This window comes from Suillus discolor, assembly GCF_016758755.1.
Source record: "Suillus discolor strain FC423 chromosome Unknown F5147scaffold_2, whole genome shotgun sequence".
In the NCBI taxonomy this organism is placed as follows: Eukaryota; Fungi; Basidiomycota; class Agaricomycetes; order Boletales; family Suillaceae; genus Suillus; species Suillus discolor.
In genome coordinates this window covers 1,146,390-1,170,122 of record NW_024541249.1, presented here as the reverse complement: position 1 = coordinate 1,170,122, position 23,733 = coordinate 1,146,390, and the positions used below count along the sequence as shown (strand labels likewise).

The 23,733-nt window shown below is 42.4% G+C and overlaps 7 protein-coding genes across 7 annotated transcripts; 1 reads left to right on the top strand and 6 right to left on the bottom strand.

Moving 5' to 3' along the window:
• Window positions 1-4,173: 4,173 nt before the first annotated feature.
• On the bottom strand, window positions 4,174-4,326 carry F5147DRAFT_564021 (uncharacterized protein; the record flags this gene model as incomplete). The annotated part of the gene is made up of 1 exon (XM_041430704.1): window positions 4,174-4,326. A coding segment is annotated over one exon (153 nt), but the record flags the coding sequence as incomplete, so codon positions are not given.
• A 1,404-nt stretch (window positions 4,327-5,730) lies between these two features.
• Window positions 5,731-6,063, bottom strand: F5147DRAFT_563791 (uncharacterized protein; the record flags this gene model as incomplete). Its single annotated transcript, XM_041430695.1, has 1 exon — window positions 5,731-6,063. A coding segment is annotated over one exon (333 nt), but the record flags the coding sequence as incomplete, so codon positions are not given.
• A 1,295-nt stretch (window positions 6,064-7,358) lies between these two features.
• On the bottom strand, window positions 7,359-8,235 carry F5147DRAFT_767327 (uncharacterized protein; the record flags this gene model as incomplete). The annotated part of the gene is made up of 3 exons (XM_041440871.1): window positions 7,359-7,436; window positions 7,486-7,646; window positions 7,701-8,235. 3 exons carry the CDS (start codon window positions 8,233-8,235, stop codon window positions 7,359-7,361), a joined length of 774 nt encoding a protein of 257 aa, XP_041299689.1.
• Window positions 8,236-9,197: 962 nt separating this feature from the next.
• Window positions 9,198-11,862, bottom strand: F5147DRAFT_647730 (uncharacterized protein; the record flags this gene model as incomplete). The annotated part of the gene is made up of 9 exons (XM_041433231.1): window positions 9,198-9,299; window positions 9,341-9,492; window positions 9,543-9,792; window positions 9,964-10,223; window positions 10,358-11,109; window positions 11,297-11,426; window positions 11,462-11,481; window positions 11,557-11,573; window positions 11,827-11,862. The coding sequence occupies 9 exons, from the start codon at window positions 11,860-11,862 to the stop codon at window positions 9,198-9,200; spliced, it is 1,719 nt and encodes a 572-aa protein (XP_041299688.1).
• A 2,888-nt stretch (window positions 11,863-14,750) lies between these two features.
• Window positions 14,751-15,124, bottom strand: F5147DRAFT_767324 (uncharacterized protein; the record flags this gene model as incomplete). Its single annotated transcript, XM_041440870.1, has 2 exons — window positions 14,751-14,847; window positions 14,931-15,124. 2 exons carry the CDS (start codon window positions 15,122-15,124, stop codon window positions 14,751-14,753), a joined length of 291 nt encoding a protein of 96 aa, XP_041299687.1.
• Window positions 15,125-16,082: 958 nt separating this feature from the next.
• On the bottom strand, window positions 16,083-16,454 carry F5147DRAFT_556254 (uncharacterized protein; the record flags this gene model as incomplete). The annotated part of the gene is made up of 1 exon (XM_041430512.1): window positions 16,083-16,454. A coding segment is annotated over one exon (372 nt), but the record flags the coding sequence as incomplete, so codon positions are not given.
• Window positions 16,455-18,342: 1,888 nt separating this feature from the next.
• Window positions 18,343-19,437, top strand: F5147DRAFT_647727 (uncharacterized protein; the record flags this gene model as incomplete). Its single annotated transcript, XM_041433230.1, has 5 exons — window positions 18,343-18,396; window positions 18,443-18,516; window positions 18,600-18,763; window positions 18,817-19,062; window positions 19,340-19,437. The coding sequence occupies 5 exons, from the start codon at window positions 18,343-18,345 to the stop codon at window positions 19,435-19,437; spliced, it is 636 nt and encodes a 211-aa protein (XP_041299685.1).
• Between the last annotated feature and the right edge of the window lie 4,296 nt (window positions 19,438-23,733).

The following is a 23,733-nucleotide window of genomic DNA, read 5'->3' as shown; positions in this document are numbered from 1 at the left end:
AATTAGACCTCTATGAGGCTATAGAGATGTTAATCTCTACACCAGTTTGCCTCAGCACTTAATGATACTTACATAGTTTCGTGTATTCTTTTGTCTCTTAACAAGTAACCACCATCTTCTTGCACATTATTGGACTCTAAGTCTAAGTTTCTGTCTCAGCTGCCAATCAACACTAAGCATCTGAATGTACATCAGTGCCAATCATTGCATTCTTGCCAGGACTTCTTCTTATTACCTTTCAACTCATTTAGAGTCACTGCACTCCAATCACCCACATGCGTGCCTTACCAGGCTTGACTAAGTGCCTAGTTCAATGTTTCCTTCCATTTATACATATAAAATGGTCAGTCTAATATTTATGTATGTACATATGTAGATATCCAGAAATGCATAGGTGAAAGTAGTAGCAGAATATTTTGGGTCTGATGTATACATAAAAAGACATGAGGCACTGCGGACCATGAGAAAACATGTAATAGTGCTAGCTACAATGTGAGTAATGTGCAAGATAATCAACTATGCACCTAGTGAGGCTAGCAAAGATAGGACAGGACATGGGAAGGATAAGTGCACAAGATATTAGATTAGCCAATGCAGTCAAAACATCAGATCTGCTACAGAAAGAGTTAGATATGATTGGGAAGTGATTAGCATGTGACAGGAATTTGACATACATTGTAAAATAGCCAGATATAAGCCCAATGCTAGGCCAAGTGCTATACCACTCCCTGTGTATCAAGTCCTACAATTAATCTATGGGTGAAATAAGAATGAGTTACATAGCTCCAAATAGAGACATCAGGAAATTGTCAAGGTTACAGTTTTCATAGTTGTAATTGGTAAGATCAGATCAAAAACTCATGTGATTATATATAATGACAAAGGTAGACAAAATAATATATAAGATAAGCAATTTGGTAGTGAAGGATAAGATATGGCAAAAAATGTACAATTCTGATGAAAATAGGCAAGTGTACCAGCATTTCTCAACTGCATGGTCACCTATGGTCACTTGTGACCACTTGGAATCAAGAGGCTTGGCCCTATAGGATGCTTATGTAAGTCTAATTTTTTTTCAAAGTTCAATCTTCTTATCAGTTCCTTCTCTCAATGCTATCACCACTTGATTACTCTGAAACTTGCCCTTTGAATCTCAAACTCTCACTCTCTTTGGCCTTCCCTCTTGGTCCCTCCTTGGTCCCTCCTTTGTAGACCCTTCTTTATGGACTCTCCTCCCTCTTATACTTGTTTTCTGTCTTTTGTTGTGTTACATATGTATATATGTACTTACCTCTTGTTTGTTTAATTACAAAATGATTTTTTTGAAATGAAATGTATGTATAAAGGTCAAAAAATTAGCTTTTGTTTGAAGCCACCCAATATCATCAAACTTTGTCATGGCTGCCACCGAATTGATTGAATGTGTACTTTAGAGCTGCAAATTCTAGTAAGTACAGCTTATGTTGTTCTTCTGATGGTGATGTCTGTTTGGATGTAAATGCAATTGGGTGTACTCTGATCGTTGTTTCCCCTACATCATTCTGTGTCATGAATCGTTGCGCTAGAACTGTGCCAAATCTGTCCTTGCATCCATGCTGGTAATGATGAATGGCGACCCATTGAACTTGGGTGCATGCAGTACTGGTTCCATTATGAGGGTTTGCTTGAGTTTCAAGAAGGCTTGTGTGTGGTGTTGTTCCCAAAAGTTCTTGAGCTTATATTCTCATAGGAACTGTCTATACTTGCTCTTCTTTACCTTCATGGTACTTGTTAGCATATCCAGGTTATGTAGCATGTCCATGAGTGAGGCTGCAATGCATGCATAGTCTTTGATGAGCGATCTGAAATAACCAGTAAGACCTAGGAAGCGCATCAGTTCTAGAAGATTCTGAGGGATCGGCCACTCAGCGACTGCCACCATTTTCACCAAGTCCGGACATATTCCTTCTTGTCCTACTCATGCTCCTCCAAAGATAACCTCATTCATAAACAGTTGTGTTTTCATTGGTGATATTGATAGGCTCCATTCTCAACATTTAATGAAAAATGTGTGTAAGCAATTCAATGACTCATCAAAGTCATTTCCTGCCACTGTGTCATCATTAGCTTGACCAAGATGTTATGTAACACTTGAGCTGTGAGATCGCTAAAACACGACGGCGCACCATGAATGCTCATTGTCATCTGGCAGTACACTTTGTACCCTCGTCCTTCTGTATAGAAACATAAGTTTGGTTGGCTGTCTTCTTCTACTGGGATTGCATAGAATCCAGCTGCTAAATCAAGTATGCATATGTACAGTGGCTCAAAAAAGTGTCTCAATGTTTATAACTTTTCATGTAATTGCTTTATTATGAGCCAGGATGTAGGAATATGACTAAGCTACAGGGAGGTGTCAGAACGCTATACTTCTCAGCCTCATTTATGTTCCATATAGCGCGTGGGAAACTGATGTCATCATGCACAGATATGGCTATTTTAATTTGGTGACTTATTGAGACATTTTTTTGACTTTCAGTTTGATCAATACAATCTCTATAATTATGATACTTTGTGTGACCTCCTTTTGCTCTAATCACTTCTGCCACTCTTCTAGATATACTATCTATCAATTTTGAACAGTTTTTCCTAGTACTCCTTCCTCACTCTGCTGCAACTCTATCCTACAGCTGAAATAGCCCCTATGATGAATTTTGATAGGCTGCAAGCAATTTCTTGAGTATTTTCCAGAGACATTCAATAGGGCTGAGGTCCAGGGACTGTGTTAGACATAATAGAACATTGATATTATGGTCTTTGAGCTGCTGGTGCTAACTGGACAGGCTGCTAATGCTACTAAGGCCACACAATTCATCAATTCTATCATCTCCAGCACTGTTTATACTCAAATAATTAATAATACTTTCAAGGCAGCAAATATTAAAGTTACAATCAAGAAGAAAAAGATCCCTCATCTTTAGCCTATAGAAAGAGGAAATGAACTTTAGCTTTAAAGCACCAGTATTGGACTGAAAGAGGACTAGAAGAAGATTATCTTATAAGATTTGATCAAAATAAATATGATAAGGTGAGATGACTGGCAATACATCTATAGAAAGACAGGTGAATCACTAAAAGAAAAGAAAAACATGTAAACTTTCAAGTGTGGGGTAGCAAACATAAAGATATAGGGCTGTATGAGATGGAATAGAGTATATATTCTGTTTGAAGTAAAGGGTAGAATAAATACAGGGTGGTACATCTCTATTTTAAATAAGAGTCTGCTAAAAAGGATATAGGAATCATAGATTGATAAGGAAGATACTATCTTGCAATAAGATAATGATTCTAAGCATATCTCTAAGTTAGCTACCAATAGCTCAAAGACCATAATATCAATGTTCTATTATGTCTAACACAGTCCCTGGACCTCAGCCCTATTGAATGTCTCTGGAAAATACTCAAGAAATTACTTGCAGCCTATCAAAATTCATCATAGGGGCTATTTCAGCTGTAGGATAGAGTTGCAGCAGAGTGAGGAAGGAGTACTAGGAAGAACTGTTTAAAATTGATAGATAGTATGTCTAGAAGAGTGGCAGAAGTGATTAGAGCAAAAGAAGGTCACACAAAGTATCATAATTATAGAGATTGTATTGATCAAACTGAAAGTCAAAAAAGTGTCTTAATAAGTCATCAAATTAAAATAGCCATATCTGTGCATGATGACATCAGTTTCCCACGCGCTATAGGGAACATAAATGAGGCTGAGAAGTATAGCGTTCTGACACCTCCCTATAGCTTAGTCATATTCCCACACCCTGGCTCATAATAAAGCAATTACATGAAAAGTTACAAACATTGAGACACTTTTTTTGAGCCACTGTACTTGTGTCCTGCTAAATGCTGCTGTTTTGCTGCGATGTCCCCCTGTGGAGTCACAGCAACTTCTGATACTTTTTTGATGTCATTGAAGTTCTGACATATGTGCCACTTGATCTTCGAAGTGTCCACAGGTTCTGGTGTGACTGAAGGTGCTGAGTCTAGGTCAATTTCTGGATCCAAAGGCTCACCCAATTCAATGCATTGCTTATTTACGATCTGTTGTATATTCCCCATAGATAGGCTTGTATCTGAATGTGCTTTCTGTACCAACACTATTGATGCAATAGCTTTGACCTCGTCCAATTTGATGAATTATGTTATTTCTATGTCTCGCATATCATCCAGTACTGGGAATAGATATTCATGTTGTGGCTTTGTCAGAGGTCTTTGCTGTATCTTCTTGGCAAAGGTTGTACCTGGTGGGATCTGTAAATGAAACTTGATAAAGTCTACTGGCTTTACCTCTCACACTGATAGTATGAAGACATCCACAAATTCTGCTATTAGTGTCTGTGCCTTGTCCCACTGATCTTCCATGAGTTGAGTTCCATACCGATGTGTGTGAGGAATGATAGCTAGATGAGAAGGGGTGAAATAGAGAGAAAGGGGGAAGTAGGGTAAAACTCAAATAGACCTCTGGATGCAAGTATAGATTCAGCCCAAGGGGATTGCTACTGAGAATGATTCCTCTAAGTAAAAGTGTGAGGGGAAACTTAGAAACTAGTCAGGGTAACTGAGAATAGAGGAAATGCGAAAACTGATGCAATGCGAGCACAAGTGAGCCACTGATAGTATAATGTGATATGGGTGCGGATGAAGCACCAATAAGATGTGATGTGGTGCAAGCACGAGTGGCCGCAACACGACAAAACACGAAAATGTGTAGTTAAGCCGAAGGTGGAATGCGAAAGAAGAACTGAAAATGCAAGGGCAGGGCCGAGCAATGATAAGAGCTGAGAGTGTTAGGTGATATAAACATGTGAATATATGATGATTGCCACCAATAGAGATGTGCATGTGAGAGTGTGCTGGAGATTTTTAGATTCTTAGTCCAAGACTTAGTTGCATGCAAACAGGTGATAAATTTTGATGGGAGGGAGAAGTTACATGAAAATTCTAAGTACTGGAGATATGTATGCACACCTAAGCAATATTCGGAACTGAGTAGGTAGCAAGAAGTATGTAAGTAGGGTCCATGACACATTTAATGAGAATGTAAACGAAATAGCTTGGGAAATATTGTCAGTCTAGTATGAATTGAGTAATATACGCACCAATGAACCAGTGGAGAATATGGATACGCAACGGATCCAAAGAGAAGCTGACACTAGCTGAAGTGCGCACGAGAGCCACGGCTGTCAGCTGATGATGGAATGCTTGTGCACTATACCAATGGTAGTGCACACTGTATTAGGACCTGAGGGATGACACAAAAATGGCCTATACAAGGCCACAAAGACCATAGGTCTTACACTGAACCAGATTTACTATGGCTTCCACTCTTGCTGCTCAAAAGGGTCCACATTTCATTAATCTAGTGAATATATTACTCGGTAGCACTGAAGATGAAAGATCTGGCACTTCACCTATATGTATCAGTTGTTCCAGGTCTTCGACTTTGAGGATTGGACATATCTTCTCCTCTGTGGCTGAATCTGTGACTGGATGATTAGGAGGATTAGTATTAGTTGCTATTTGATATGTATCTGCTATAGTTTGTATGTGTGAAGTGTTAGTATTATTTGAGTCTTTTAAATTAGAGTCTAAAGAAAGTGTTGACATCTGAATGAAATTAGTGACAGATGGGAATCAGATAGCTGAAGGTAAACATGGGGTTGGTAATGGGCAGTATGTTATAAAGTTCAACACTCAATAGAAACTGTTACCATGTGGGAGCATTATGGTGTCATTGCCATAGTCTTGAATTGCGTGGACTTGCTCTAACAGTGGTTTGCCAATTAGCATGTGCCAGGATCCTCCGCTAGGGAAAACTTCAAAGGATGTATGTACATTAATGGGTCCCCACGAAACTGTTCCTGTCCATATACCTGTTAATGGTACTAGGGAACTGTCAGCCATGCGAAGTGTTCTGGCAGATGGACTTGGTGGTGTTAGTCTTCGCACGATTCTCTGATATGCTGTGTCAATGGCATTGATCATGGCCCCATTGTCGACAATGGCCAGAATCCACACTTTCTCCCCTCATGGTCCATATAATTGAGGTACTGTTAGAAATGGATTACTGATTTGATCTCAGATTGTTTTTCCTGATGTGTCCATCAAATAAACATCAGTGATATGATTATCAAGTATAGAGAAAGGTACAACCAGGCTTGTAATAGACTGTGGTTCATCTACTGGTGCTTCTGTGTCCATATTTGAAGAGAAGAAGGAATCTGAAAGTGAAAAGGTGCTAACTGGTAACATATTAGCCTTAGAGATAAGAGAGGGTGATTCAGTAGAAGTAGCAAGTGTGTCCATAGTATGTACAGTGCTAAGCACTTCTTGTGCTTCTGCTTGAGATATAGAGGAAATATAAGAGTTTAACTGCAGTTCATGCAATGAATTGAAATGCGGACTTGATATCTGTGGGACTACTGCTGGTCTGGTGTTTGTAGTGTCCCCCCATAATTTTACGACTCCCAGTCATACCCTGGTTCCTATGTTCCCCATGCATCATTCTGTTCTCCCCATCCTTGTTTGTCCTGCAGGATGTCATGATATACTGGCTGCACATAAGGGTTACTGTACAATTAGTATGGTGGAAGGTTTGCTAGCATGACATATTGGACTGGGGTGGCATATGGGGTCCGTGTTCCTTGCTGCAGCATCACACGCCGTAACATTCCTGCCACTTGTTGTCACTATTTAGTCTCGTGTGGACGCAACAGACTTGTCATCATGCATTGCAAGCTCAGATGGCTTATGTCTGTAACCATCCCACAGTTATAACATTCTCCAGAGCCCACTAATGCAGTTCCTGGCCTTAGCAGGTATGGGCAATCTAGGATTGTCATCCCATCTGTGCCATATGTACAATACCATAGGTCTACATCGGCTTCATATTGACACATTCCTACTTCTGTATTGGGTCTCTGCAGTACCAGTGCCATTCTTTCTAGTATCTGTGCTCTTGTGAGCAGTGTGTATAAAGAGAATGCTCCTCTGGCTCCATTGTATGCTGAAGGTCCACCTCGTGATGCCATAAATGGCCCCATGTTGAACATTGACTGCAATGATGCTGGGGAGAGTGTCAATACTGGTACGTTAGGATTGAACATTTGCAGTGCTGAGTGATATAGTGTGGGGACTGCATGCTGTGCAGGTATTGACATTTGAATTATTGCGATAGAAGTAGTAGGAAAGGAGAGTTCTGGGCTTTGAGTTTGGCTATCTCTGCATCCTGTGCCTGGTTCTTCTCAAGGTCCTTAAAGGTTGGTGTTTTTGGAGCTAGGGTTTTCAATCTTGGTTTGTGCACTTTTGCCTGCTATTTATTCTCAGCTTCCGCCTTCACCTGTTGCTGCAACAGTGAAATATGACTGAGAAGCCCACAATGACATAAAGGGGACTGTGCCCTAGAAAGAGAATCAATTTGTGAACTCAACATGAAGGGAATGTACTTACTGTACCACCAATGAGATATTTATTATCTGTAGTAATGCATACTGCAAATTCCCAGTCAATAAGAAACCCCTTGCTGATGTCAAAATCATCTAGGATTATTGTATTATTCAGACTGCAATTGCAATACAGAATCTTGCGTTCCTCCACCACTGATTTCTGGACTAAAGGAGGAGACATCAGTTTAACGCTCTTGTATAACTCAACTAGACACTTACTGATCACAATATCCCTCAACACTCTCACTAACTCTTTCAGCATATGAAACATATGGAGGGGGCAAGCACACAGTTTTAACACAAGGCAGACATGAGTGTAGCTGGTGCCCTGGGTACTCTGATGTTCCCATTTGCAATAACATTGAGTATTATCAACCTCACCCTCTGATGTCATGATGAGTGAATAATCTACTAGCTCTGGAATGCCAGGGACACTATGCATCAGTTGTAATATCTCAATCTCGTTCAAAATAACATCATTATGGTTGCTGAGGACCCAATGGTCCTTGACAATATAGTCTTCTCTGTCCAAACTGACCAGATAGCAGATGCTTCCACAACCAACAAGGCCCCAGGTCACAGAAATAATTTTCTTGATAATATACATGGTATCCCCTACACAGATCTTGCCGCAAGGTTTGGGTGAGTGTGTAGAGTAGGGAAATTGGGAAGGATGAGGTGTGATGGAAGATATGCTCTCAGTCAATTCCTGGGGAATTTGGGATGCAAGGCAGAGAAGGAGGTTACTGGACATTGGAGTGGGATGCACTGGAGAGGGGGAGGGGGGATTCTTCTTCCTGTATGGATGTAGTAAAGTCTGAGCTCCCATCCTCATTCAAGTGTTCCTCAGAATAAAAGCTATCAGATGCTATGGACTCGAGATAATTGCCAGACGACAGGCCCTCTGAATCAGACAGTTGAACGAGGGAATCAGAGGTAGATACAACAGAATCTGTTAAACTGCTGCGTCAGGCAGGCAAGTTCTTGATTGGATGATAAGTGTGGATGTCTTTGGAAAGTGTTGATAAAAGATGCAATAATTTCTTTGTAAGTTACACTCTCTGCAGCCTCTAGGTCTAGGCTCACCGGAGTCCCACTGGTGTCTGAGTCCGAGTCATCTCTAGGAGGGTCAACTGGAAGATTCCAGTTCCAAGTACTCATTGCAGTGTCATACAGCAGTACAATAGGATCAGACAATAAGTCATAGTATTGTGATCTGATACGTTGGTGGAGATAGATGATTTTTTAGGGGAATTTTGAGCTCAGATACATCAGGGAGAGGAACTTTGAAAGGCTTGAAGATGTGAGATAGTAAGTGTCCTAGTGGTTGCGACACCTCTGGTGCATCCTCGTGTGTTACCAAACAATTTATTTTGTCAGAGGTGATCTTGTTCATGGTATGAACATTGCTGATGTCGGAGATGAACAGTAAGGAGGAAAGCTTAATTACATTGTTAACAGTCCTGAAAAAGAATGCTATTTTTTGAGTGACAATGGTGGGATCAAGTGAGACAATGCTTATCATGTGCCACATAGCACCCCTATTGGGAATGGAGCTCAATGTTGCAAGTAAACTAATAATAAAACAGGCCAATGGCGATTATCATACTCAGAATAGGGCATGAAGTCAAAAAATGATCTACAAAAACTTCATAAAAAGAGGAAAGAATATGTTTTTGTCCCAGTATTTATTAAGCCAAAATTCTGAAGCATGTTTCATACTGTTATATGGGGCGAGCCAATTGTCCGCACTTGCGCCAAAGCAAGGTACAAGGTTGACAGGTGTCCTAAGCTGCGTAACTGGTATGATATCACCCACTAGAGTACCATTTGAATGTGTTGCTCGTTTGAGTATATACATGCATTTGTGTGCTCAGCTCATGATCACCTCTGCTTTGCGGAACAAAGTCGAAGCAATACACATAGGCAAGGAAGCAGTCCTTCCATGACCAGTTTGTGTGAGCCTTGCCAACAGGATGCAGAATTAGCCTGATTTCACCAACAGTGTGCCCTAATATATGAAAATGAAAATAGTTAGCATGGCAGGAGAGTAAAACATACCACAAAGACCATCAATGGGCCATGAGCATCCTGCATCGTTATTAACAATGACCAGATCATACCGGCCACAGGTCCAGATGCCAGAAGGTGGTGAAAAATTAAGGGTCTGGGCTGGCCATATGATACCAATATCATGAAAATCAGTATTCTGCAATCGAAGCTTGAACCAGACTTGGAGCTTTTCGAATGGAAGTAAAGCAGTGGGTCCAGCTTTTCTAGCCCCTCCAATGGTGTGAACAAAATCCTGCCCCTGAGCAGTTTCATAACCAAGAAAGTCAGTGATGGCTGGTCATAGGTTAGGAAGGCCAAACATGAGAGCAGTATCGTCAATAGAAATGGCTCTGATGGATGAGGCATAGGCAAGATGAAATGATGTGCATCCAATAGAGAATGAGCACAATGGCACAGGAACTGTTCCCACCTCCCTGTGCTGGAGGAGCTTTGCAATTGCAAAGTGATTGGTGATGGGACGCAAATAGTCAGGACATTCAATGGTCGCCAGAAGCTCTGCTGGGATGTCATAATCGTTATTGTTGTTGTTGTTGTTGTTGTTGTTGTTGTTGTTGTCATCAAAATCAATGTCATCATCATCAAGATTGGTATCAACCTGCTGCTTCAAGCCTGACATATTGTCCAGCAGACTCATGGCAAGTTCAAAGTGATGGCATTTATCAGTGTGGTCTAGATGACGACAGATATCTGTGAATCGTAATTGTTGTTATTGCTCGAGCACATGGGATCCTTGATTTTGGTGATGTGTGCATGTTCTGTAGTATTAGCAGTCCATTGCATGATAACTCCACTGTTTCGGATACTTGGAACTATGCTCTGCATAAGCTCAATCTTCAGGATATACCAGTTATCGATGACTCCACCGCACTGACTGCAATGAAAACCACCAGCAAGAATTGCACTCCTGTTGGCATGAAATTCGTCGAGCGCTGCAGAAATGCACTTGAGATTGATGTCGTTAATCCAAGGTGACTGCATGAGGTAATGAAAGTCCATTAGAGCTTGGATGGCAGTGATCATGGCACTAGGTGCTGCATCTGCACTAACTGCAATGATCGAGCGCTGGATGTCACGCTGAGCATGCCCTGTAACCTGTTTGAACTTCAAAACACTGCCATGAAAATGGCAAAACCCTGTGATGGGCTGCATCACAGAAAAGTAAAAATCAAGCTTGGCATCCCCAACTACACAAATGAGCCACTTCACATTGTGGTCATAGAATTCTCGATGGACGTGGTGGAGCGTCTCAGGAGTGAAAAAATGGGATGGATCAGAAAGTACCCAGTCCTCAAAGAATGGTTCAGATACGCCATTTAAGCAAAATTTCTGAGCTTCACGAAAGAACACTTCAATATCACCAGGATCCGCCCTTGTCCAGATGACACATAGCTGGGCTAGCATAGTTGATTTGGTGCGAGGCTCATGGCGGAAACTGTCTCTGAACTGCTTGTACATGGCCATAGTGACTGGGGAGGTTTCCCCACCAACAGTAGCCAGCATCATGGCCTCCAGAGTGTCGACAATATAGCTTGCAAGTGGTGTGAAACAGTATCGACTGTGTCCAACAGGATCAGACAATATGACTCCTTTACGAGCAGCTTACTTGAGGGGACGTAGCACAATATTCAAGCACTCATGAATTAGGCAGCCCTCAAGTACACCTTGCATACATTTTTTTTATTAAATAAATTTTGGTATGGGGAGGAGGGCGGTAAGAACAAAGGCATTAGATGATGACTTACCATGTGGACATGTGTATATTAGTGAGACTGATAAGGAAGGGATGTGCAACTCTGTTTCCCGTCATCATAGAAATATTGGTCTTGTCAGATAACAAAATTGTCCCAAGGAGCATTGCACCTCTTGTCAGGGCTGACTTTTGAAAACAAGTAAGTACAGCAACTCACAAAAAGAAAGAAAACCCCACCTGCATGTTCCACACATCATCACCAGTCATCCATTTAGAGTACACATGACACAGTCACTGCACAGTAGTATATACCCTGCGAGGCGTAAAATCTATGTGATCATGAAAGAAAGGGTGACTTAAAATGCTTGTGATGCAATCCAGAGGATCGCACCAATACAAAACGACAGGCAATTTCGTCAGATGTGCAGTAGGGATTGTTTGGGACAACCAGCAGGGACCACTAGGTAGCATTTTGGCTCGACCATGTAGTTCCTTGGTTGAATGAAAGGACAATAGAAGACTCTTGATCTTAACGAAACACTTGTCAGAACTGTGAATGCAATGAAAAAGTTTAAAACTAACCATCTTGAGTGAAAGAAAGTTGTTGATCTTCGCCATGCTCAACCCTGAATGCAGTAACCAGGATGCAATGGGTTTCCAGTACCCTGTTATCACTCAGACGTTACTTGACTCCATCAAACCCTGAGGAAACAAGGTATGGACATCCCTCACATAATTCACAAGGAAAGGACCCCAGACCGACCTATGATGTTTGGTTCAGTTTATTTGTGACGGCATCACCCAACTGTATATGACCCTCAATGCATTCCTTCACCCATCCACTTCCCTTCCACCCATGTCCCTCCAAGCTCCCTTCTCTCCAAAACTTTTACCTTCCTCTTGTCCTCTTTGCTATGATAACATTGTTTTATCCTCGTTATGTTGATGTATCTCCTTGTCGGACGCAGAATTTTCAATGCACACTTTGTTATATTTTGTATCTGGCACAATAATACATGGATTGGCTGTTCTATTCTACATCAGCACTCCCCTGGAATCGTCTATAGTGAGACCTGCACAGTGGGTATGGGTTTTATGGTGGTCCAGAGCCAGCTTTGCCTCCTGTAATATGGAGAGAGTGAGACATCGTGGGGGATTGGAATGGAGGTGCAGCACCATTTGGTCTTGGAGGGCCGCTGGGCCTCTGCTGCCCTGGTAGTAGCTGCAAGAAGTTTCCTGGTTGACCTGGAGGGTTGGTAGGTGTACACTAAGATTAGTAGCAGACTAGTAGTTGAAAAAATAAAATATAACAAAGAAGCGGTGAGGGAAGTGGAGGTAGTGCCATTAAACAGTCGCTACTCTGCTTAGGCTTGTGCAGAGACACCTTGTCGACATCAAATCTGGGCTATATGGGAGAAGGGAGCTGAGTATTACGCCCATGGAGTGAGATACTAGGGAGGGATGGAAGAATGGAGTCGGTATGAACGAGCTTGAGCAGATTATCTAGAAAGACTTGATGACAGCATTAATGGAGTTTACTTTGGTTATTTTGAAGCAAAGAGATGAGCGGATTATCTAGAAAGACTTGACGACAGCATTAATGGAGTTTACTTTGGTTATTTTGAAGCAAAGAGTTGAGTGGATTATCTAGAAAGACTTGACAACAGAATTAATGGAGTTTACTTTGGTTATTTCGAAGCAAAGAGTATTGAAGTGTCAGGGATATCATGACTGGGTATAGATAGTCCTGGTAAATAGTGATGAAAGTGTATAGGTTAGTGCCATCGTCGAGATGGGGGAGGGAAATAATCAATGATACCAGCTCCAAGTGTGAGGGCATACTCGAGGTCACTAACATAGCTGCTAGAATAGTGTTCTTGCAGATGATCGTGTGTCAGCGGATGTACAGAATGTTGTTGCCATGGGCACAGCTCCAGAACACCTTTGACATCTGGTTGAAGAGCATCGAAAAGCGAGTAGGATGGTACTGGCGTGATGGGTAGGATTCTTCTGGGTGCTGGTTGCTGTGATGGCACATGCATAGCATGAGAACCATGGTTCTGGTGTCCATTACCTGCAGGTTGTGTCACTAGATGTTGAGTGACACGACGGTGTAGAGATACAACAATTGCTGGACACTACACAAAGTAAGTAGCCAGCAATATAAAAAATGTGTTGTGGTCGTGCACAGCCTAGTCTGCTATACTTGCAAGACAAGTGTGTTCGACCCGAGGGGTTTACTGTATGGTATTAGAATAATCAGTTATAACAAAAGGAAGATAGCCCGAAGCATGGGAAACAAAGTCCGAAGGTATAATTACGAGTCCGATGTTTTTAGGTTTTGGGTTAGTGGGTTTGCCTCGGGTTGCGTCAGGTTAGCGTCGGGTTTGCCTTGGGAATATAGCAAATGTCGGGGATAGCGAATGGCGGGTTACTGTCAGATGTTTCGGAGTGTTTCGGATAAAGAATGGATGATATTGCAGAATCCAACTAAGAACTACAAATATTGGATGACCTCCTCCTACTCAGAGGTAGAAAGGTAAAGTAAATAGGTAGGAGGTATGCGAAATATATAGTGTCTATGTAGAATTTCGGAGTGCTATAGGCGAAAGTAGTAGCGCTGATTTTCGGGTCCAATGTCCTATGTAATAAGACACGATGTACTGCGGACATGTAATAATGTGTTCTACAATGTTAGCGACGTGAAAATGAATACCTGTGCACCTAGTGGGGATAGATACGACAGGACAGGACATAGGGAGGACAAATGTGTGGGAAAATATTGGGTCCGATGCGCGGGAAATGTCGGGTCCATTGGATTAGCGTCGGGTTTAGCAGATAAACATCAGATTGAGCGGGTTAGCGTTGGATTTGAGTGGATGAGTCTCGGATAACATTGGGAAGTGATTCAGATGTTTGACATGTATCAGAAAATAGCTGGATACGAGCCTAGCGCGAGCTCGAGTGCTACAACGGCACTGTGAAAGGGCTAAGATGCTGTCAACACAATGGGTAAATGACATAGATGAAGATCTATACCTTGACAAGTGATGCTTCTTGAGGCTCTATATCTACGATGTCTGATGCCAAAGTGTCGGGTCCGATGTTTTCAGGTTTTGGGTTTGCAGGTTTTGGGTTCAGGTTTAGCGGGTTAGCAGGAATCGCGATAGTGAGTGTCGGAAAAGCAAGCGGTATGCGGATTAATGATAATGATGGGTATTTCAGATAGAAAGAGTGGTAATATTCGCAATGTCAACTAAGAACTACGAAATATCGGGTTTGACCACTATGTATTGGGAAATGGCTCCCTACTACTTGGATCATAAAAATACTCGAGGTCAGTCCAATATATATGTAAGTACATAGAAATCTGGAAACCTGTAGGCAAAAGTAGCGGCCGATGATTTCAGGTCCGAAGTACATGTAAATAAACACAAGGTACTGCAGATGATGGGAAAACATGTAATAGCACTGGCTACGATGTGAGTAATGTGCGAAATAATCAACTACACACCTAGTGGGGCTAGCAAGACAGGATGGGACACGGATAGGACAAGTGCATGGGAAAATATCAGGTCCAATGCGGCCAAAACATCGGGTCCACTAGTCAAAGTGTCGGGTTAGCATCGGGTTGAGCGGGTTAGCATTGGGAAGTGATTAGTGCATGACGGGCATTGGACATGTACCGAGAAATAAGAGAATATGTACTCAGCACGAGCTCGAGTGCTACATCGAGATTCGCTAGAGATGGGTGAAGGTCAGCAAGAGTTGGACTGTGGTCCAGTGTCCAACCCAAAGCCATATGTAGCCCCCACATGAATCCAGAGTCACATAGAATTTGTCTCGGAGTTGCATCGGCAAGCTCCCAATCCATATCCATTAGCAGCGACCTGAACAAATCAACGAGTGGAAGTGGTGTTTTGACTGGAGTGGGTGGCAGGTGAGAGTGTGGGTTGCAACACACAACCACGATATGGGGTACAGCGATGAGGTCGACAGGGACAAATATATCAAATTTTGACTGGCAGTTGTGCTCCCATTTGAGGAGACAACCACATTCCAAGATGCCAGCTGAGTTCCTGTGCCAACGAGCTGCATAAACATGACATCAGCTGAGAGGCAGGGATTTTGAAAAAATGACCCACCACAAGTTTGCTTGTGCTCAACTGGCAAAGCAACAAAATTGCAAGGCACTAGGGGTCCGTAACCACAACACTCTGCACATTCTTCATGAGTAGCAATTGCTGCGATATCATGGGTGAGCAATGCTTCAAGATAGTTGATGTTGAATTCTTGAAGGTTCCAAAGGATGAGATGTGCCCGGTCAGTGGGTGAACAATGTTCACATCTACAGCCGCGGTGATTGGATTAGTGAATATTAGAATGATGGCGACAATATAATTACTGACTGGATGAATCATTGATTGTATTTATCAGTGCGCATGATAAGGTTGCCTGAATAAGATGTCGGAGAGCACAAGGATACAGTGGGAGTCACAAGAGTACGTTCATAGTCGTTGGGGTCGATGTTTGAATCATTCAAGTCATTCTTGAAGTTGAAATCTGTGAACTCAGTGCTGGTACAGAAAGCACAGCCGTGTACCTTAAGTGTGCAGAAAAATGCAAAAAGTCTTGGTGAAAACTTCATGTTCTGCTGTATCATCAGCAGGAGAAAATGCTCTGGTAGGAGTGATAAGTTCACTGATGTGTGCCCGGTGGGTGTATGAATGGGTAGCATTGATGAATGCATCAGTGTTGGAGGAACATACCTTCAGGCCCTTACCTAAGCATATTGCTGAGTGTCAACTGACATCAGGCATAGATTGATGAATTTGAAACTTACAAGATGTTGAAATCCTGTTGCACTTAACTGGTTTGCCATCAGTGCTATCTGAAAGCAAATGGCAGAGAATGTTCTTCTGGCCTCCATGTCCGTCACCCAACAAGTACTGAAATGAAGCTTTAGGATTGTCAAACCCATGAGTAATGCAGTTCGCAGATATTGGGAAAATGTGTGCGATTGCTTGTCCCATGACTGATCCAGTTTCAGGGTACTCTATGATTGCCCCGAAAGGATGTTTGACTATGGCATCAACAGTTGTCTGCCAGTTGACATGGTGAGCATTTTGTGAGATTTCATCTGCAGTGAAGTGATGCGCAGGCGGTGGAATGTAGTTGGAAGCTTGAACAATTGGGGAGGGCTCAGTGCTGGGTAATGGTGAAGGTTCAACGATACAGCGAGGGACGAACAATGCTCCTGACTGTATCTATAAGTGTGGTAAGGTCGCGCGTTGCCTAGTCTGCTATACTTGAGACGACAAGTGCATTCGACCCTAAAAGGGAAGCAAGTGCAGCAAGGATCTAGTAGTAGGCACCGAAGGCGCTACTGGTTGGCGAATGCAAAGCGCGGGAAAGCGCAGGTGCGTGCGAGGTGCGAGAATGCGCGCGCGTGTATGCGGAAACAAGAGAGAGTAAGAGTGAGTTTGCTTAAGTGATGATTAGACACTTGACAAGAGGTGCGAGATGCAAGCTGAGAGATGTTATATGTGAGGTGCCAAGGAATAGATTTCAACTATGCTCTGCTGGGTAGTAAATGGGTATTGTTGTGGTTCAGTCCTCTGTCGTTCTTGGTGGTTGAGTAAGTGAGTAATAGTATGTACTGCTGGCGCTTAAGTATGGCGCCTAAGCGCTGTCATGCGGAGCCGAAGCGCTACTGAGTAAGGTATGTAAGGATATATGTAAGTAAGGGTCCATGATAAAAATAAAGATGGAACGATATGCAAATGTGAGAAATGGAAATATACGCACTAGGGAACTTGGTGGACAGTGGATGGATGCTTCTGGATGGCTGGCGCTATAGGGCGCTCAAGCGCGGGAAAGCTCGCACGCATATACATTTTGAAGCGCGGGAAGCATCGCGCACATTGCACGGGAAAGCTGCGCCTCATGTAGGAATAGCTGTAGGAAGCATACAGAGTGATGCTACAAGTTCATGCTGTATACTCCTTGGTGAAAACTGCAATATTGCACAAGGAGAGGCATGAGTTTCTACAACGGGGCGAAGCACGATGCGGCAGGAGATGTGTTCGAAGTTGTAGGGGTCAAGGATCAGGTGCTAGTAGTTGGTGAGTAATCGAGATCAGACGCTGACAGTCCAGCATCGCTAAGGATGGATTGGGCACATTGGACAGCAAGACATTGATCTTCTGAGAGATCCATTGGGGTGCATCTAGTGGCATGGTTGAAGGTATATATCACGCACTCTCGTACTCTATGCGTCTTCACCATTCAGGGGGAACTTCTGTTTAGGTCTTGATGTGTAAACTGTTTGTCACGCAGTTTAACTTTTCCGATTCTCTCCACCACTCACAGAGCGCTTAGCACACTTTTTTTACTTGGCGACTCTATGACCATACCCTCAAGCCATCAAAAAACTCTTTTCAATGAGTTTTAACAGACTGATCAGCTGGGGCCATTTTCAAACAAGGTTTTCCCCAAACTACTGTGACAGCCTAAAACTCATTCTATGTTCATCCATTGTATTCCATAGCCATTCGATTGGACGACGTCCTTGCTTCAAGAATGTCTGTTGGAAGCGAAGATCACTAGACGATAGAAAAAGGTAAGTACCATTGAATTGTATTTTTCACCTCTTCTCACTTCAATATACAAGCAATAAAGCAGGACAGCGACCTCAATGTGGACGTGGACCAAGAGACCAGTGGCTTGAGCTGGGGCACATTATAAAAGGTGCATGAGTTTTACTTTTGCTTGTCATCTCATTTTTCAACCATTTACCATGCCAGCTTCTGATTCGATGTTTTGATTTGTCGTCACTACCAATGAAGCAGTATGGAGCTCATCATTTACTCACATGATGTGAAACAGTGCATTGAAACTGCTTAGTGCATCTGATTTAACCTATTCAGATATCATGCTAACATTTCATCCATTTCAGTCCAGTCTCCCACACAACTAGAACTTGTGTAACACCCTCAGGTATTGCACAATTTTTGCAATGTAGGCACACTTCTTGGGAGCGCTTCTGTGGTGCTGTGGAGGAATGCCCAACTCCCATTTGTTTTGTATTGACAGCAAATGGCTTTACAAAAGCTGTGTGTTGTTTCCACAGTAACAAGTGCGGTTTTTCCAGTAAGTCTTTGAACTTTTCAACAACCTCTATCTCTACCTTACTCAGTTCACAGTTAATCTCAATGAGATGTGTCACATCACACACCGTATTTCTACCTATGAGGATTGGTCTCATACATCGTACATTTCAGTTTGTGTGAAAGTGCTCATCTGCATTATTTAGTGCGTCTAGCTGCCACCAACACTGCAGTTTTGATAACTAGGTTTGAACTTCAGCGGCTGAGTTCACCTCTCTGTTATGCGGAAATTGCACCATACTTTACAGACTATCTTGGTGCCCATTGGTCCATTTACCCTCCACAAACGCGGTCTTGTACAGTCTCTGCCATCCCTAGTCATAGTAATAATAACCGGCGTCATCATTCAGGTGCTTTTTTTCACTCATTTGTCTTTCATTAACTCATGTAAATTTATCTACAGCTGTATTTCCCACTGCGAGAGATCAGTTGCTCGGCTGTGTGCATCACCCAGTGCAACACCAAATGCAACATGTTAAGCCTGATGCCCTCATAGCCCCTCCCAAACATGCTCCTGACTTACCCATGGTCGAGAAAGGCCCCATCCTGTCTCCGAATGAGCCAGGTCACTTGTATGAGCTTGCAGCTGGTAGGGGTATAGATGTGTTTGATGCTGATGGTCTTTTGGAGAAGTGTGATAGTTGCCAACGTGTGTTTATTCCAACTGCATTGAGGTTACACATCATTGAAGGGTGCAGAGAGAGATAGTCTATAAGCACAGACAATTACAAAGTTACATGTACATATTTAGGTAGTCTATAAGTATGAAGTTTGTTTGAGTTCTATCACAGAACTTAAACATACTTTGCAAATAATGAGTAAACTTGCAAGAAATCAAGAGTAACAGAGACAAAGTTCATATTGAAAATTATACATTCAACAAGGAGATACATCAACATAATGAGGATGAAACAATATTAACATAGCAAAGAGGACAAGAGAAAGGGAAAAGTTTTGGAGAGAAGAAAGCTTGGAGGGATGTGAGCGGAAGGGAAGTATGTGGATGGGTGAAGGAATGCGTTGAGGGTTATATACAGCTGGGTGATGCTGTCACAAATAAACTGAACTGAACATCATAGGTTGGTCTGGGGTCCTTTCCTTGTGAATTATGTGAGGGATGTCCATACCTTGTTTCCTCAGGGTTTGATGGAGCCGAGTAACATCTGAGTGATAACAGGGTACCTATAACTCGATGCAACCTCCCAGTCTTTCTGGCCACTAAATGGGTAATGATGATTTGTTGCATGGTATGCACTGTTCTCGTCAGAATGAAACAAATCAAGGAAAGTGTAGCCCCTGCCATATGTTTGAGGGGGTCAAGCATTTTCTAATGAACTACCATTTTGATAGATATTATACAAATTTTAAATCAGGTAAAGCTTGACAAAACTGTACCATTTTCATGTCACTTCCCTGATGGAGGTACTACTACAAAAAAGTTGGCATTACATCAGACATTCAATGATGAAATGATATAGGTATATAAATAATTATATTAAGTAAAATACAAACAATAAGTGTAACAATGATAGGTCACATCATTAAGTCTTACATTGTAGAATAGACATGGCAGAACTTGCCAAATATACAAGAATGAGACATCACTTGTTGAGGTGCCATCAAAGGAACATAGATTGCTAACATAACATCTAGTATTACAATCATGACACATATGTGGACCATACTCCCTTGAAATCTAATGGATGCTTACCTTTACTGAACTCACAATTATCATCGTGGTGACAAGGATTTTAGGGGAACATCTGGAAGGCAAAACAGGTAAGCTTCGCAATTGTGATGCCCTGTTAACTCTAGTGACTAAGTATATAATAAATGCTTATGTTTATGTAGCATATGAAATTGACATCAAAAGACTAGTATTGCATAGGCATGTCTAAATGTTATTATTCTTACAAGTACTGGCCACAAATACACTTATGATCAGCAACATGATCATTGGTGAATTTGGAGCAAGAATCTCAAAATGATACATACTAAATCTGTAGTGACAGACTGACAACATAATTCACCAAGATGCTATTATCACAGTATGAACACCTCAATTGCTACAATTGATAAAAAATATACACAGATGAGGTATTTACTATGATTCACTTTCAGTCTGAAAGCTGGGCATAATCTTGGTGTCACAAGCAAGTCATATGTGTTGTGGCAAGATTACTGAACATTCTCTAGCAGTAAGGTACAATCAACTATCATGTGCCGACGGTATGCTACACACTGCCCCCATTATCATCAGTCACTGAAAGCTCCTTCATTCATGCTTGCTTCTCCTGAATTCTCACCAGTGCACTATTCTTCACAAGAGGACGTTGAGCAGTTGAGTATGAAGGGAAAATTTGCCTAGAAAACGTGAGAATCCGAATCAGCGGAATAAAACAAGGCATCAATCACCTGTTCCACCAAATGGCAAGGTCATCCACTTCTTGCTTCTCATCCGAGTCTTCAAAAACATCTAAAATGGAATTATAGAACCTTTCAGAGTCAGTAACTGTGTCTGTATGCAAAAACACAGGTGACGAAGTGAGGGCGAATCAGACCTGGAATGAATGTTCATTTAGTAGAAATGTATGGATCCAAAGTGCGAACAGACCTGCATTGCAATATATGCGATGGAGGGCAATGTGACTTGGGTCATCCCATGGATCCGAGCATTACCTGAACGAGTCACCTTTGGTTCTTTGTCCACAGAACTGGGGGACGTAAAGACGTGTTTATATGCCTAAGAGTCTAGTTGAGTGCAAAGAAATTTGGAAGCAACGTAAAATGTATATCATACACAAACTAGCAAGGCGCTTCGAAATAGACCGTTCCAAGGATCCTCAGGATCATAATGATAGTCTGCATACAAGAACAACGGCCATTGGTCTCCGGTTATGATGATTTTGCCATTCTTTAGTTTAGTTTTTCGTCCTGCATTCTATCAGTATTTACGTTAAGGAAATAGATGTCATGCACTCGGAGTTAGACCAGTCGAGGCCAGCAGGACAAAGTAACACGCCTGTCCATTCATGATGAAAGCCACGGTCAATTTTCACATTGTGAGCAAGAGGAGGAACGAGACTTTGTCCCTTCGGGGTAATCCAATTGAGCACACTTCTTTTGAGACTTTTAGTGTCATCACCCCTTGCTCCAGATGCGCTGTAAGACCTACAGTCTTTGCGGCCTCATATAGGCCTTTTTGTGTTGTCCCTCTGGTCCTAATTGCAGTACACGCTACCATTGGTATAGCACGCATGTCTTATATCGTTGGCCAACGGCCGCGGCTCTCGCGCGCGCTTCGGCTAACATTGGCTTCTCTTCGGATCCGTCACACGTCCTCTGTCCATCCTATCCATATCCTCCGCTGGTTCATTGGTGCGTATATTACTTGATTCCCACTAGACTAACAACAATTCCCAAGCTATTCCAATTATATTCTTATTAAATGTGTCATGGACCCTATTTACATACATCTTGCTACCTACTCGGCTCTGAATATTGCTTATGCACACATACATATATCGGACACTTAGAATTTTCATGTACTCCTCTCTCCCATCAGAATCTATCACCCGTTTACACGCAAAAGCCATAAGTCCTGACTAAAAGTCTAAAATCTTCGGTACTCTCTCTCGCACGCACTTCTATCGGCGGCAATTGTCTTGCCTTCACATAGCTATAATATCCAACTCTCTCGGCGCTCATCATCGCTCGGTTCTGCCTTCGCACCTTCAGTATCTCTTCGCAATTCACCTTCGGCTAAACCGCGCACTTTCGCGTTTTGTCACATCATGGCCGCTTGCGCTCGCATCACATCGCATTGGATCGCGTCTTATTGGCGCTTTGTCTAAACGTATATCACATCGCATTTTCGGCGGCTCGCTCACACTTGCATTGCGTCGGCTTTGGCTTTCAGTTTTCGGCTTTCCCTTGTAGTCTCAGTCACCCTTATTAGTTTCTACGTTTCCCCTCACACTTTTACTTAGAGGAATCATTCTCAGTAGCAATCCCCTCAGGCCAAACCTATACTCACGTCCAGAGGTCTATTTGAGTTTTCACCCCACTTCCCCCTTTCTTCCCATTACACCCCTTCTCATCTAGCTATCATTCCTCGCACACAGCGCCTTTGGTGAGCTGACGGTATGTGAGATACATAGATAACTCTGAAAGACATAGGACAACGTGATACTTACCAGCTCCGCAACAACATCAACCTCGTCTTCACCGCCTTCGCTTTGCATCAAATGTTCTTCCAGACCTGCCACAGACTTCAGAAGCTCTTGGAAAATATGATGTTCGCGTCATTCCCTTGGTATACATATGTGAATAAATAGCTGCACATAACTCTGGGGGAAAGTAAAATACTTGGTGGTGAAAATTTCTTCTGGAGTGTCGGCCAACTCTCCCATCTGTAAAATTCCATTTGTAAGAAGGGCTTGGAAGTTGCATAAAGCATGGACGGTTCGGCCGAAATGACGACCATAATGAACCAATGGGTCTGTCGCACTCCTGTAATACCATGGTAATCATTAGTAGCTGCATTGCTTCCCAAAAATATCAAGTCACCCACGGCCTTTTCCTGGGCCCAAGTTGTAAGGCATCAACCGGTTTATGACATTGGCCACAAGATTGCTGGTCCTCGGACATGACACATTCAATAGCTGTGAGGCAGTATGAAAACTCCCACTATAACTGGGACTCTAAATGCTTTTGGCTGCAGTGTTTGCTGCAGTTTGAGTGAACAACTGGAAATCTGTTTTAAGAGTTTAAGTTTAAATAGTGACTTACAGTCAATTATGGAAGTACGAACTAGTATAGTCGGAGCACTAAAGTGAACATCTCACACGTGGAGAGACATACGGAACCGAGAAAAATGCGATAGAACGTTCGATAATGCCAATGGACAGAATTTCACCAGTGCTGAATGTCGGTTGATTGAAAATGGATCTATATGGGATTCATAAATTAATGGTCAGGGCACTGAGTCAAAAGTTGTGCCAACTCACGAGTGTTGCGATATAAGCTACAGAAGGGACAGTAACCTTGCCACTGGAGTGAGTGACTGCATCGCCTTTGCCACATCTTCTTGCTCGCGATGAATTCATTGCCATAGTGACTTGGTTTGTGAAATATGTGAAAGAAATGTGAGTGGGGACTAGCCTTATTGTTAGACAAGACAACATTATGAAGATGCGTAAATACTTGAAAAATTGCTGCTGAGGGAATGTCGTATGCGAGTAACTCAAGTCTTTGCCCTAATGATCTGCCAAGTGACATTTGATATGAACAGAGGAGTTTCGGTTGCGTTGCTCAGTGA